This window comes from Anoplophora glabripennis, unplaced genomic scaffold (genome assembly GCF_000390285.2).
Source record: "Anoplophora glabripennis isolate ALB-LARVAE unplaced genomic scaffold, Agla_2.0 scaffold87, whole genome shotgun sequence".
Lineage (NCBI taxonomy): Eukaryota > Metazoa > Arthropoda > Insecta > Coleoptera > Cerambycidae > Anoplophora > Anoplophora glabripennis.
The window spans coordinates 673,151-688,828 of NW_019416928.1; the positions used below are offsets into that span (position 1 = coordinate 673,151).

General features: G+C 32.2%; 1 protein-coding gene across 1 annotated transcript; it reads left to right on the forward strand.

The window, feature by feature from the left end:
- The first annotated feature begins 463 nt into the window (after positions 1 to 463).
- Positions 464 to 14,830, forward strand: LOC108907169 (mitochondrial-processing peptidase subunit alpha). Its single transcript, XM_018710714.1, has 9 exons — positions 464 to 619; positions 697 to 950; positions 1,002 to 1,081; positions 1,136 to 1,414; positions 4,462 to 4,743; positions 9,417 to 9,622; positions 9,698 to 9,863; positions 14,144 to 14,276; positions 14,460 to 14,830. The coding sequence occupies exons 1-9, from the start codon at positions 564 to 566 to the stop codon at positions 14,633 to 14,635; spliced, it is 1,632 nt and encodes a 543-aa protein (XP_018566230.1). The 5' UTR covers positions 464 to 563; the 3' UTR covers positions 14,636 to 14,830.
- Positions 14,831 to 15,678: the final 848 nt, after the last annotated feature.

Below are 15,678 nucleotides of genomic sequence, written 5' to 3' on the forward strand. Positions count from 1 at the left end.
GCCACTGAGACGCCGCCTCCAGTAGTGTATATATGCTCTAAGGTTATACCTACATTTATTTAATAAAAATGTCAGTTTCAATAATATAATGAATGAGACCATTTAATAGGCTAGCTAGATCTTTAGGCCTTATGAAATCTAACTTCCTCTTGTGGGAATTATAACAGATAAAACTTAATATTTGCCTCCCACTATAATGCAAGATATAAAAAATTTTATATCCAAAGATTGCAAAAACATTATAACCAGAATTCATATAAATACTCATATGGTATTATAAAATAACCAATATTACTTGTCTCTGTCTTCTCTCTGCTGAGCCGAATGACCATAGATGTCACTAACTTTATTATGATATTTGGTATTAATTATATGCAACCAACTAGACAGAAAACTAAATTTATATTTGCCTATAACATAAAATATTTTAGAGGTATTATATTCACCAATCACAGACTCTTAAAAAAGTCACTCATAAATGTCAGGAAGCGATTCATTTGTCAAAATTTGTAATTTTTCAAAAACAACAAAAATCCATTACAAAATCATAACCAAGCAATAAAATGTCTATACAAGCAAGTAAGGTCCTTACAAAAACCATACAACAGTCACAAAACAAGTAAGTTTTCTTTCTAACCTAAATTTTCATAATGTTTGAGATTCGCAAGTATTCCAAAAACCTCATCATATTTTTAGACTATGGAATTCGAGCAGATGTATTGGACAATGCTTAACCAAACAATACTCATCTACGGAATGGTCAAACTTAAATGAACCGCCGAGAAAAAAAGTTACCAATATGCCACCAATGAATGAACCGGTAAGAGGTCTCCCGAAACCTATCTATGCGAATTTTAAGGAAGATAATCAGAAAACCAGAGTGACTGTTTTACCTAATGGACTTACCGTAGCCTCGGAAAATAGATTTGGAGAATTCTGTACAGTGGGAGGTTTGTAAAACTCTTTATATATGTGCAAAATGTTCAACCCTTCTATTTTAGTTGTAATCGACTCTGGATCCAGATACGAAGTTGCATATCCGAGTGGTATATCACATTTTCTAGAAAAGTTAGCTTTCAATGTAAGTACAAATCCCTTGAAAGATCTTAGATTTAAAGTGAAAAATTGTTTGCAGTCTACAAAATACTATCCAGACCGGGACGAAATAATCAACAAATTAGAAAAACATGGAGGGATATGCGATAGTCAAGCGTCCAGGGACACTTTTATATACGCGGCTTCTGCATATACCTCTGGTCTTGGTGACGTTATTCAGCTCCTTTCAGAAGCAACACTGAGACCTCAGATCACTGCCGAAGAAGTCGATGCAGCGAGACAAGCAATTCACTTTGAACTGGAAACATTAAACATGCGTCCAGAGCAAGAAACACTGCTTATGGATATGATACATGCCGTAAGAATTTTATTTTTACTAATATCTTTATTTACAGACACCCTTGAATAGCGGATATCTCTAAATAATTTACAATTTTGTTTTCACGGGATTTTATGATGAGGTTTTCTTAAAATTACAGAATTTTAATAAGTAATTCTTTATAAAACAGACGTGGACATAATGTTTTCAACAGGACAAGAAAATATATGTAAAATTAACTGTTAATAGCAGGCAGGTGAGATGGCAGTGTATTAACTAACTTAAGATAATTTTTTATTTCTCATTTCTGCAAAAATAATTTAATTTTGACGAAACTTGGTGAAAGTATACCTTTATGTGTCTTAAATAACCACAAATTTTTTTAGATAAAAAAATCTAGAAGTCTTCGAGATACTCATTTTTTCCGGTCTGAAACTCTTTTTTTTTTCAAAGAAAAATTCTTCTTAAAAAAATCATCGTACAGAGTTCTGCCGGTGATAATTTTTTTTTTGTTTTGACAAATACTTTTTGGTGAAATAAAAAAATCTGTAATCACAGTTCAAAAATATGCTCAAAAATGCAAAAAAAAAATAAAAAATGACTTGCAACAATGAATTTCTCAGTAATTATTGATAATTTGTTTAAAATAAAAAAAATTCAAAAACTGATTACACCATTCAATTCTACTGAAAAAAATACAAAAAAACCTGTGTCTCATTGACTCAAAACTTTAATTTTGTACAGTATTGCTATAAACATCCAAGTCGAATTACAAATGTACAAATGATAAATTATCTCTGGATGATTTCAGATTTCAGCAATACAAAGTATTCACTGTAAAGTGACGCAAAATCCGAAAACTAGAAAGTTTGTAAAATCATTTAAATTTTCTTCTGGGTTTATTTGAAAACGAATTTTAAAATAAATTGCATATTTACATTGCCACTTTTTTCGCTCTGTCCAATGGCATCAACATTTTTTGCAATCCGACGTTTCGTCTTCGAGGCGCCATCATCAGGTTAATTTTTTTAAATACGTCGCTACTTTTATGACAAAATCTAGTCATTTTTAATTCCGATTTAGATGATATTACCAAGTAATCGACTTAAAAAGGTTTTTAGCTGTCATTTAAAATTTTTCCTAAGTACATCTCTGAACGCTTTCAAAATATCTATTGGAGGAAGTCATAACAGTATAAAAGTCAATACAGCATAAAATATCCAACAAGTTTTTTTAATCAATAATTTAAAAAGTTGTACCTAATAAAAAAATAATACGAATTTATGAAATGTTTTATTTCTAATTAGTATTGCTAATAGTAGTAAAAAAAATTATTGGATATTTTGTGCGGTATTGACTTTTATACTGATTGACTTCATCCAATAGATATTTTGAAAGCATTCAGAGCTGTACTCAGAAAAATGTTTAAATAATAGCTAAAACAAGCTAAAAACTTTTTAAGCGATTACAATGGTAATATCATCTAATTCAGAATTAAAAACGACTTTAGTCATAACAATAGCAGCGACATATTTAAAAAAATTAACTTGATGATGGCCCCTCGAAGACGAAACGTCGGATTGCAAAAATGTTGACCCCATTGAATAGAGTGAAAAAAGTGGCGTTATATGCAATTTATTTTAAAATTCGTTTTCAAATAAAGCCAGAAAAAATTTAATTTTGCAAAATTTCCGGTTTTTCGGATATCTCTGGAACTACCCGGAATTTTAAAACTTTCTAAACGGCATATGGTTAGGTATAAAAAACAACTTTTTTCTAATCTGAGCCACCCCATATCTCTTACCGTTTCCTAGATCCTAATGCTATCCCATCCTTATCTTGGACACACTGTTTATCTATGAACTCATCAAAATTAAAAAAATATATAAGGACACTAATCGATCCTACGGAAAGAAATTATTATTTATTTTATTTATTCACTATTCTTATGTTTATAGCAATACTGCACAAAAGTCTTGGGTCAAACATTGAAACAGTTTTTTTTGGATTTTTTCCGTACAATTGAATGGTATAATCAGTTTTTGAATGTTTTTTTAAATTTAAACAAATTATCAACAATTACCTACTGAAAAATTCATTGTTGCAAATAATTTTTAATTTTTTTGCATTTTCGAGGACGTTTTTGAACTGTGGTTACAGATTTTTTTATTTCACCAAAAAGTATATGTCAAAATGAAAAAAATTATTACCGGCAGAACTCTGTACGATGATTTTTCTAGGTAAATTTTTTCTTGAAAAAAAAATGTTTCAGACCGGAAAAAATGAATATCACGGAAACTTCTTAATTTTTTTTTTCTAAAAAAAATTGTGGTTATTTAAGACACAGAAAGGTATACTTTTACCAAGTTTCGTCAAAATTAAATTATTTTTGCGGAAATTAGAAATAAAAAATGAAAAATCAGAAAAAAACCTGTTTTTCTCATTTTTCTCGGAAATTTTGAGGTTATCTTAAAAAGTGACTTCTACAAAAGTTGTAGATTTTTGCATGATATGCAACTTTTGTATTGGATACTTTTTTGTTTGACGTCAACTTTTGCCAGAAATCCCAATGATACAATTTTTCACAACATTTCAACCACCCAAATCGACCTTCCGCAGCCCCTGCTCAAGCATTTTTTTTTATTTCGTTTATTATAAGCCCCTTTACCATTTCCACTTATAAAAGTCCAGGTAACATTTTTTTTTTCCCATCTAAATGAGTTATTTCGATCGGTTTATGTTATGAAGTTTGAAAATATAATTTTCTGTCAAATTAAAATTTAATTAAAAAAAAGTATCAGTCAATTTTGAAAAACAAATATTTTTTTACTCTTGCAAGAAATTATTGACAAAACATGATTTTTTCTCTGTATGCAATTTTATTTTTTATGCATATTGATAGTTATGTAATAAGCTTCATTTTAATATTTTATTTTACGTGAAATAAAATGAAATCTGTCGTTTTTTCAGACAGGTTTTATCTCTGTGCAGCAGATATTTTAGGATTCCCCTTGGGTATCCACCATTAAGAGGTTATCCTGTATGAATAAATGTCAATTTTTACAGAAAACTTATCTTATTTGCAGGCAGCTTATCGCGATAATACGTTGGGTCTGCCAAAACTATGCCCCCCACAAAACTTAAATAAAATAGACAGGGACATGTTATTCACGTATCTCGACCAACATTACACTCCGAAGAGAATGGTGATAGCAGGTGTCGGAGTTGAACACTTCAAGCTCGTGGATGCCGTTCAAAAGTACTTCGTCGATGTTAAACCATTGTGGGAAACGGAAACTGAATTGGAGAATAGGAAAAATTTGGGCTGCGATCGTAGTCTCGCGCAGTACACGGGAGGTATGGTACAGGTATGTATTTTATTTATTTACATATTTATTTTACAATCCTCTTTATAATAAATCAGTTGCGGTATAGGTAGCGGTAAAAATATACAAATAAAATATACAGGTTTTTAGAGTATACCATTTATGAGTGTTCCTCCTATATTTTTTTAATCAAATAATTAGTCAAGTTATGGTTTGCCTTTTAAAGTACACTTAAAACTCTTATCTACTTGCTAATATGATAGATTTGAAATCTTTTTTAAATCATTGCAAGTTTTTAATAAAAAGTATGTTACTATTGTTTTAAATCACTGTGTTTAGTTTGTGAATCTCAGTGTCAATGACCTCTGACAGAGTCTTAATTGACTGTCAATGACCTCTGACAGTCTTAGTTGAGTAAAAACGAAACAAATTTTTTTTAGGAAAAATCCTCGAACAAATCAACTTTTAATTTAAAAAATATATATTTTAGCATAAAAGGTTATTTTCATCCGTCATTTGTTTTCGAGTAATGACGTCATCGACATTTTTTTTAAATAGCAACCCCCAATTTTTTTTCTTGATTCTGAAAGATCGTTTCATTGTCGATCCGACAGTATTAAAATGTTGCCATCTTACATAGGAAAGTTTTCGAGTAAATGACGATTGAATGTTAGAAAACCTAAATTTTATTCATTAAAAAAATAACAATTCCTATGTCAAGCAAATACAATTCATTAAGTTTTCTACCTAAATTAAGTGTTCGAATTGCTACCCACCGACTTCTTAACAATATGCAAGTCTGTGTAGAAATTCTTCTTGCACATTATGAATTATTTCTGGGGTAACTCTGTGTATTTCATCTATAATACAATTTTGGAGTTCTTCTAAATTATGTGGTCTATTAACGTACACTTTGGATTTTAAGCAGCCCCTTAAGAAATAGCCCAAGGGTGTAAGATCTGGGGATCTCGCGGGTCATTCTATCGGTCCTCATCTGCCGATCCATCTCCTAGGAAAACAATTGTCCAGAAAATCTCGAACAGGGCGTGCATAGTGCGGAAGTGCACCGTCTTGCTGAAACCATATGGTGTCATCAGGAATATCAGGGTCATTATCGTTAGGAAAAATTACTGCAAGCGCACAAGGTCATTTTGTAAAAACTCTAAATATCTTTTTCCTGTAAGGGTTCCTTCAAAGAAGAAAGACCCTACTATTCTGTTGTCAACTATTCCAGCCCACACATTTAATTTCTGTGGGTGTTGGGTATGTGTTTCTGCCATCCAATGAGGATTTTCCCGACTCCAATACCTGCAAGTGTGACGGTTCACTGTACCATTGAGACAAAACGTGGCCTCATCCGAAATAAGTATTTGCCGGTGTAAATCTTTATTTACTTGACATAAATCCATCATAATTTCACAAAAGTGTAAGCAGCGGTCGGGATCGTCCTCATTGAGTTCCTTCACAAGTTGAATTTTGTAGGGATGATATTTTTCCTGCCTCAGGATACGTAGCAGTGTGGTCTGACCAATTTCATTGTTTAATGCAACCAATCCTGAAGTATTATGAGGATTATCTACCATACTTATCAAAATGTTCTGTTTGTGATCTTCACTAACGCTTGGACGTCCAGGTTTTGGAATATCTACAACATTGCCAATTTCTCTAAATTTAGATTATACCTTACTGACTGTTGATTGGCTGATACGGCGATTTGGATGTTTTTCATTAAATAAATCGCAAACTTCCTGCTACGTTCTAGTTTTATCCCCGCATCCGATAAGAATTAAAATTTCAATTCTTTGTGTGACAGTTAAATGTGCCATATTGGCTGATTTTACTTTTATTAAGTAGCAAGTGCAGGTAAGAAGTGCAGGTGTTAAGTGATAAGTAAAATCAAAGTGTAAACGCTCACGCTGTTAAGTGATTAGTGCAAGTGTGAAGTGCGAGTGCAAAGTAAAGTGAATAGAAGCACGGTCTGTTTTCTCTGTTAAGTAGCTAACCCCGCACACCCGCGTACTCCCCGCAATCGTAGCGCCGCCCAAACGTGGCCCGCCCGAACTACACTATTAACTGTTTGACAAGAACTATATATAGCATCACAGATTTTAGGAATCATCAACGATAAAGCTGCTTTGGATAATCTAAATAGATGCGAAAGAGTGCGTAAGCTGCATCCCGTATTAATCATATAGGTACATAAATATTTGTAGTTTAATTTTTCAAGATAATGCACTTCTCATAAATGTATCCGATTTTGCTATAGTTGGTCCAACAATAGTCAGCAACTCATTTTTATCTTCCGTCATTCGCATTGAATTACAAAATTCAGTTGGATCCTCATTAATCAGCTCCTGGAAAAGCTTATTATTACCTCCATACTGAAGTCTTCTGCTTATCCATTTTCTTTGCTATAATCTTTTAGGTTGCTCGATTTCAACAATTCATGTTTGATTTCTGATGCGATGACTGCAACTGTCTTTTTTAAAATGTTTCGCAATAATTCTAATCGTTGTTCGTCCTCCATTCTGTACCGACAACTTTGGACTTAACACTTAACACCATAAAAACATGTTAACTAATCACTTCTCACCTGCACTTGTTACTTCACAAAATGTAAATCAGCCATAATACTTTAAATTCAACAATAATTTTTATATTGCTTACAATACTTAGAATGCAGTATGACAGTGACACTTTAGGTCTGTTCCAACAAGAGTCAGGGATTGGATCCAAACCGTCAGAAATGTGCATCCAACTAATTCCTGCGATATATTCACTGAAGAGACATTTAGAACTTAGCTGGCCAAACATTTCAAACGGTTTGGAACCAATCCCTAACTCTTGTTGGAACAGACCTTTTGTAAAGATTTACATGTACGTGATCTATAAAAAACTTCAGGCATTTCGAAAAACTAAATTTGATAAGGTTTTTGCTTTATTTTAATTGATTTGGCTTTTCTAACATTCATTCGTCATTTACTCGAAAACTTTCCTATGTAAGATGGCAACATTTTAATACTGTCGGATCGACAATGAAACGATCTTTCAGAATCAAGAAAAAAATAGGGGGTTGCTATTTAAAAAAAATGTTGATGACGTCATTACTCGAAAACAAATGACGGTTGAAAATCTCCTTTTATGCTAAAATATGTATTTTTTAAATGAAAAATCGACCTGTTCGAGGATTTTTCCCAAAAAAAATTTGTTTAATTTTTACTGAATTTTTCCACACTTTAGGCACATACTGTATAATATCAATGCACTCATGTTATCCAGGGTGTTCCTAAATAAGTGTCGCAATGAAAACTGTAAATTCCTCTTGAAAAAAGAAACATTTTTTTCCTCTTCCATTTTTCTCTCCAGGCTGTCGTTTTCGAGATATGTCAAAACTTCTTCAGTGTATTCGTTCCAGATTTATCTAAATTTATTTAGATTTCTTTATTTATTGAATTATCGTACACTATAAGTGTCGTTAGTCCCTGTGAAATCCACCTAGTTATTTAAACTATTACCACGACGTGTTGCAATAAAACATTTATTATTATTAACTATTACGATCACTTACATACATAATTCAATAAGTGGCTGCGTCAAAATTAAAACATCATTGCAATTTTAATTTTATTATGACAAATTAATTCTTAAAAATGCATATGAACAACCAAAACGCCAAATGAATATTATTCTTTAAAAAATTTCAGTAAACATTTTCGTTTTGGCAAAGGTTAAAAATGAAGATCTGCGTAATATTATCGGAATTTATTATATCTGTAACCGCAACTGCGAAAGAGCATGTTAGATGTATTTGTATGAATATCCTGAAAAAAATAGATTGGAATTTGTTTGAATTTTGAGCACTCGAGAAGCCTAGAAATAACTATGGACACATTAATAAAACTCTAATAACGTTTTGTTTTAATGCGTGGTGGTAATTGTTTAAATAACTAGATGGATTTCACAGGGTCTAACGACCTTACAGTGTATGATAATTCAATAAACAAAGAAATTAAATAAAAAATTTTGATAAATTTGGAACGAATACACTGAAGATGAATTTTTCGAGACAAAACGTCTGAATCTGGTTCAGGCTGAGGCAGTACAGTATTGGGAGTCACGAAGGCTTACAAAAAATGTAAAAAAATTTTCAGGGTCGTATTTAAAAAAATGAAGTTGATGATGGTCCTGGAGAGACGAAACGTTACATATAAAAATTGATTATGCCATTCGATAGAGGGCAAAAAGTGGCAATGAGAAAGTGTTCTTCTTTTTTCAATATCACCTCAAATAAGGCTGAAATTTAACCAAAACGGATTTCCAGAATTTCGTTTTGTTTTCAAATATTTCGAGAACTAATCATGTTAGCCTTGATTTTTTAGAGGCATAATGTTGATCCCCTGATTACGCAACTTTGCCCCCGTTTAAGCTACTTCGTACCTCTTACCGTTTCCGAGATCCCTGTAGTGAGAAGCAAATTTGTAACAGCCTAGAAAAATGTAGAAATGTTAATTTCTTAAAAATATGTTTTTTAATTTTTTGGTGATGGAATTAGTTAATTTAAATCAGTAATTTTGTTTGGTAACTTAAATGGGGTCAAAATGAAAAAAGAAAAAATTCAGGTATCATATTTTCATCCTGTGATGTAATTAAAAAGTTGTGAAACACATCTTTAATCGTGTATAACTGGCTATATTCAAAATGCAAACTTTTTGCAGGAAGAATGTGATATTCCCCAGTTCGCTTCTGCTGGGCTGCCTGTTCTGTCGCACATTATGATAGGTCTAGAAAGCTGTTCCCACCAGGACAAAGATTTTATCGCTATGTGCGTCCTGAACATGATGATGGGCGGCGGCGGTTCTTTTAGCGCGGGAGGACCTGGGAAAGGGATGTACACCAGACTATACACTAATGTTCTAAATAGGTGAGTTTATTTTATCCTCTTATTTGCGATTCTCCAGGAAAATGATTTACTGTTACGGAATATTTTTATTCTTAGGTACCACTGGATGTATAGCGCCACCGCTTACAATCACGCTTACTCGGACACGGGTCTTTTCTGCATTCACGCGAGTGCGCCCCCAACGCACGTCCGTGATATGGTGGAAGTTATTGTTAAGGAGATGGTAAACATGGCGGGAAATGTGTCCGATCAGGAATTGAGGGTAATGGAAAAATGTTGTTTTCTTTTCCTTCACTTTTTTTTAAGTAACTTTGACTTAATTCATAATTTTTTCATTATAATGCATAATTTAGTGACAAGTGTGACAGACCTCTTTGTGATTCTGGCTGCTAGATATACAGGGTGATTCAGGACTTGACCAGAAAAAAAAATTGTGGATGTTCAGGGGACTCTTACGAATACAATTTTGTAAAGAAAAAATCAAAAAGGGCAGTTCGAAAATGGTTTAAAAATACACTTCTGCACGGCACTGGAAACTGATAAAAATGCACAAAAACTTTTGCAAGGAAAGAAATAAATAGAATTTTATAGCACCTATTTTATATTGGCAAATTCAACTGCTTTTGCGGCTATTATTATTAATTAATTAAATTAATTAGTGGTTTTAAATAATAAAATAATTTGACATACCTAACGTTACAACAACTATTCAAAATTTTGTCCACCGACGTATAAACACATTTGGGTCCGTCTTATTCAGTTTCTACGAACTAACACAGATGTTGTCTTGCCTTACCATAACACAAATGCTTCACCATAAATTAAAACGATATCAATCAACCCCAAGTTACTATACACGCAAGCTATTTTTTACACTAACTACTAAAAAACTATTGTAAACAGTCAGATTTCAATATTCGGAGTCGCTGAGGCCACATGGCTCTCCACGCATATTGCGAATGACGCTAGAGACAACAGTTGTCCAGCTATGTAATGGTTGAAAGTACTATAACTTTAATAATTTTTTTCTCAGAAACTTTTTTAAGATTTTGAGTCCATTTCTCATTCCACATCTATTCCCAAATTTTTTTGGATCACCCTGTATAAACTTAATATCTGAAATAAAAATGTTCTTTTGTCCCTTTTGCACTCTAAAAAATTGTAATTACTTTATTTTGTAAAAATGATACGTATTAAAAAACCACAATGGGTGAACATAGACAGCGGAAAAATAGGTAAATTTTAGGAATTATCTCAAAACCTACTTGCTTGTCCACCTAGAAGTCCGGACTTCAATCCTCTTGATTTTTCTTTTTGGTCTTGAATGAAAGATATGGTTTATAAAGAATCTATTGGTTCGTGTGAAGAGTTGTGCCAAAGAATACGAATCGCTGCCAGCGAAGTCAGACGCAATCCCAATATGTTGTTTCAAACCTGAAGACATCACAGAAAACGTTGTGTAAAGTGTATCAGGGTCAACGGTGGGTTCTTTGAACAATTATTACTTTAAATCATTATTACGTATTTCATTTGTTTTATCATTAATTGTTGTAATAACATGCAGAAACACTTTGTTTCCCTTTTAATTTCTCGTATTATCAAAATATAGTGTTCGTTAAATCGATTTTTCTCGAAAACGGATCGAGATACTGAAATGAAACAAGAGTACATAATAGTCCAAGCATTCTGTCACGGATTAATGTTAAATTTGCAGAAATTATTACCTGGACAAAAAAAATATGACCGTATAGAAAATTAAATTTTAAATTGAGTTTCTTGTTCTTTAAACTCGATCCAATATGGCGAACATGGTTAAAAAAAATCGCAAAGTTGAAAAAAACGGTTTTTCTAAAATAACTAAAAAAATATAGCACGGATTGAAAAATTTTAAATGAGAAAGTTGTAGGTTTTAAAAAGATCTATCGACTGATTTTTTGAAAGTATCGATTGCTTTGTTACTTTTCGAGATATATCGAAAAAACCGTTAAAAATCTTCTCTTTTCTCTTCTTCTATAACTCGTTTACATTTACGTGCCCATATTTGCTATTTACTGCAAGCATAGCCCGCGGCAAGCCAAAAAAGTACATTTTTGAAAAATTTAAAAATATTAATTATTTTTCGAGATATATCGATTTTTTGAAAAAAAGGCGCTCTCGAAAATTGGCTAGATCTTCTCAGCGGATAGCCCTACAGTAACGATTTTCGGTTTATTTTCTTCGTAAAGAGTTATATTATCATGCTGTTAAAAAATGTTGACGATTTTATTAATTTTAAGGATCAAAAAATGACTGAAAAAGTTGCACTTTTTTTGGGTATGTTTTTTTCAAATAACTATTTCAATTTTTATTATTTTTTTGTACTTAATCTGGGGTAGCTAAACACGAATATTATAGCATTTTCGCCTTAGAAGCAAAATAGACCCGTAAATGTTTAGTTTTCTTTCTTTAAAAGTCATTTTCATAAAATAAAAATTGAAATAGTAATTTGAAAAAAACATACCCAAAAAAGTGCAACTTATTCAAAGTCATTTTTTGATCCTTAAAATTAATAAAATCGTCAACATTTTTTAACAGCATGATAATATAACTCTTTACGAAGAAAATAAACCGAAAATCGTTACTGTAGGGCTATCCGCTGAGAAGATCTAGCCAATTTTCGAGAGCGCCTTTTTTTCAAAAAATCGATATATCTCGAAAAATAATTAATATTTTTAAATTTTTCAAAAATGTACTTTTTTGGCTTGCCGCGGGCTATGCTTGCAGTAAATAGCAAATATGGGCACGTAAATGTAAACGAGTTATAGAAGAAGAGAAAAGAGAAGATTTTTAACGGTTTTTTCGATATATCTCGAAAAGTAACAAAGCAATCGATACTTTCAAAAAATCAGTCGATAGATCTTTTTAAAACCTACAACTTTCTCATTTAAAATTTTTCAATCCGTGCTATATTTTTTTAGTTATTTTAGAAAAACCGTTTTTTTCAACTTTGCGATTTTTTTTAACCATGTTCGCCATATTGGATCGAGTTTAAAGAACAAGAAACTCAATTTAAAATTTAATTTTCTATACGGTCATATTTTTTTTGTCCAGGTAATAATTTCTGTAAGCATTTCTCTATAATGCTTGGGCTAATAATTAATGGAAAAATTATTGCTCTTTCAGGTTTTGAATCAAGTTTCATATTAGATATACAGGGTAAAAAATTATTAACTAAATTTTCCGTGAAATTGGTCGTAAGTGGCGCCCTCTATGACCAACGCTGAAATTGCAACACGCATCTTATATATAGTCTCCCAAATTTTCAAGTTCCTAACCTTTCAGTTTCAGAATAATTGCAAAAAAAAACGATTTAAAATTTTTACTTTCAACACCCTGTATTTCCGAAACTATCAACTTTCGGATAAGGCATGTTTGCGCCAATGGTCACCATTTCACGTGTAGTATCTTCAGCTTACGATTTTCCCATTGTTAATGAATCACCCTGTATATCGACTGGGAGCACTGCTGTTATGGCTAGCGTAAAAAATGTCGCTCGCTTGCATGGTCTATGGTTCCCAAGATTACATATAGTCGGTTGATCTGAAACAAGAATTTCAAAAAATTCTCTAAATGTAATGTTTGAAACCCTTTGCAATGTAGGATTTAAAAGAAAAAATTAGTTTACATGAAATGGTGGTCGATTGAATTTTGCTTTCACTTTTCAATCTTAATTTCCGACCTTTCTGGCTTGATAATAAAAAAATAATTAAGTGAAACAAAATTAAGTAGAAAACCTGTTCGAAAATATTGTATTCAATTTTGGAAGCATTTGGTTGAGCCGTTTCCGAATATTTTGGGAACGTTCGCTGAATTAGTCATGTTTCGAGACAATCGCATTTGAACTTTGGCAAAGAATTGACGCTCATGAGAAGTTGATCGCTCGTCAGCTTCTCGGTAAATCGCCCATAACATTTACAGTTCTTGGAATATCAAGATCAACATTTCCATACAATATTCTTCATATTCCAAACTCGGAGAGTTTTTTTTTGGTAACTCAATATTTGTTAAAAAATTCATAACTACATAATATTATTTTTTACTTTAACGTTAATCTGCAATTTTTGAACAATAGAATAAGCCCTACGTAGCACTAGCACATCTTCTGCAGCGATCCGTGACTGCCTTTGCCGAATCCTCCTTTCACGGGTCGCTTTGTAAGTTTTAACTTTGGCGGTACGCATGCATTCCGTATCTTCGATCTCGTAATCCTGATCAGCGTTTCTTCCTACCTTGATGCCTAATACATTCCAGTATATTGCTCATAACTTCCACAATTATTGGAATTTCAATATGAAATATGGCACACAGTGTTCTTAAGACTACAAACTTTAAGATGATACAAAAATTTAAAAAAAAAACACTTTTTCCCCCTTAAATTAAAATAGCACACAATGCATGTACTGACTTCTGTTACTTATGATTAAATACTGACTAAATCGTTGGTAGTGACATCAATAAACAGTGGTGCATCAAATATGTGAAATTTCATTCATTAATTTTTAGAGAGCAAAGACACAGTTGCAGTCCATGCTTCTGATGAATTTGGAATCGAGGCCCGTCATGTTCGAAGACATCGGAAGGCAAGTTTTAGCTACGGGCCATCGGAAGAGGCCAAAGTATTTTATTGATGAAATCGGTGAGTTTTAAAAGTACAAACGATTATACAACATGTTTGATATTTTTGGAAAGCTCCTAATTTGACCAGTCTAAAAGATATAATTTTTTTTTTTTTGTTTTTTTTGGAAAGTTTCTAAGCTTTTAAGTTATTTTTAAAATGTCATTTACTTTGAAATTACGGTTTATTAACTTTTTCTTTCAGAAAAAATAACAAAAGATGACATTATATCAGTAGCGAGACGACTATTGAGTTCACAGCCTGCTGTGGCGGCAAGGGGGGATCTACGGAAGATGCCTTCCCTAGAATACATCCAAGCCGGTTTAATCGACAGCGAAGGCAAAATGCCGAGCGGCAGGAAACTGTCTTTATTTAGGTAAAACAATAGCAAGCACTAAATGTTTTTTTAAATGATCTTGCAAGGATTTTACATTATTTATTAAGAGATCTTTCTCGTGCCATTATTTCCATATGTAGTTTACATTATGTAACTTGTGGAATATTGGCAGGAACTTACTGTACTGATAGTGGTTACTCTTGTATATATTTTTTTGTAATAAGAATTGTAAAACATATTTCAAGTGGTTTCATTTATTACCGAGTGTCTATCTACATCATCAAAAAAACTTAACGTATTTTTGAAAAATTTTATTGTGTTCTATAGCAGTCAAAGATTAAATAAAGTATAATATTTTTTATATTGAAGAGGCACTTAAAAATACTCGGATACTTGCTGAAAGTACTCTACTACTTTTAGTTCTTGATATTTGCTATGCTACCTAGCAAATATCGTGCGAGATTCTGAGTTCTAGAATGGCGGAAATATTCAAATGAATTGATATCAATCTATAACACATGAATTTTTATTTGTGGCGCCATCTTTGGGTTAGTCTCAGAACTTTTTGACCGTTTAATAAGAATGGGATACGGCGCCATCTATTTAGAAAGAGCTCAATTAACTCACGAGTGAATGAGTAGCTGTTTCAGTTGGCCGTTAACTGAAATACCTACCTGCTAAATAATTATCCCGTAGTTCAATACAGTTTCTGATCGATAGATGGCAGCGCATAAAAATTAGGGAATAATGCAGCTTGATTGGTCAATCCATAAGAGTAATTACTCATATGGGCCAATCGACACGAGTGAACGTTCCACTTCACTGATTGAAAAAGTAAGGGATGCTAGACAAGGATCACGAACTCATACGGGAAAATTGACAAAATTTGACTATGTAATAGCACATATAGAAATTACTTATAATTTTTACCGCTAGGGTCGCTAGCATTCCTTGTACTCAGATATATTTTCATTATTTTTATTTATCCAATTCAAAGTTGCCTACATAAATTATTTAAAAATTTTTAACACATCACAAAATTGACATGATTGATATTTAATTCGAACTACCGCTTTCTTTATCTGC

Bases quoted from the DNA above. Each gene is read 5' to 3' on its own strand.
- LOC108907169 (XM_018710714.1), top strand. From the start codon at position 564: ATGTCTATACAAGCAAGTAAGGTCCTTACAAAAACCATACAACAGTCA. The intron at 4,744-9,416 runs GTATGTATTTTA...AACTTTTTGCAG, and splicing joins ACACGGGAGGTATGGTACAG to GAAGAATGTGATATTCCCCA. The intron at 14,277-14,459 runs GTGAGTTTTAAA...TTTTTCTTTCAG, and splicing joins GTATTTTATTGATGAAATCG to AAAAAATAACAAAAGATGAC.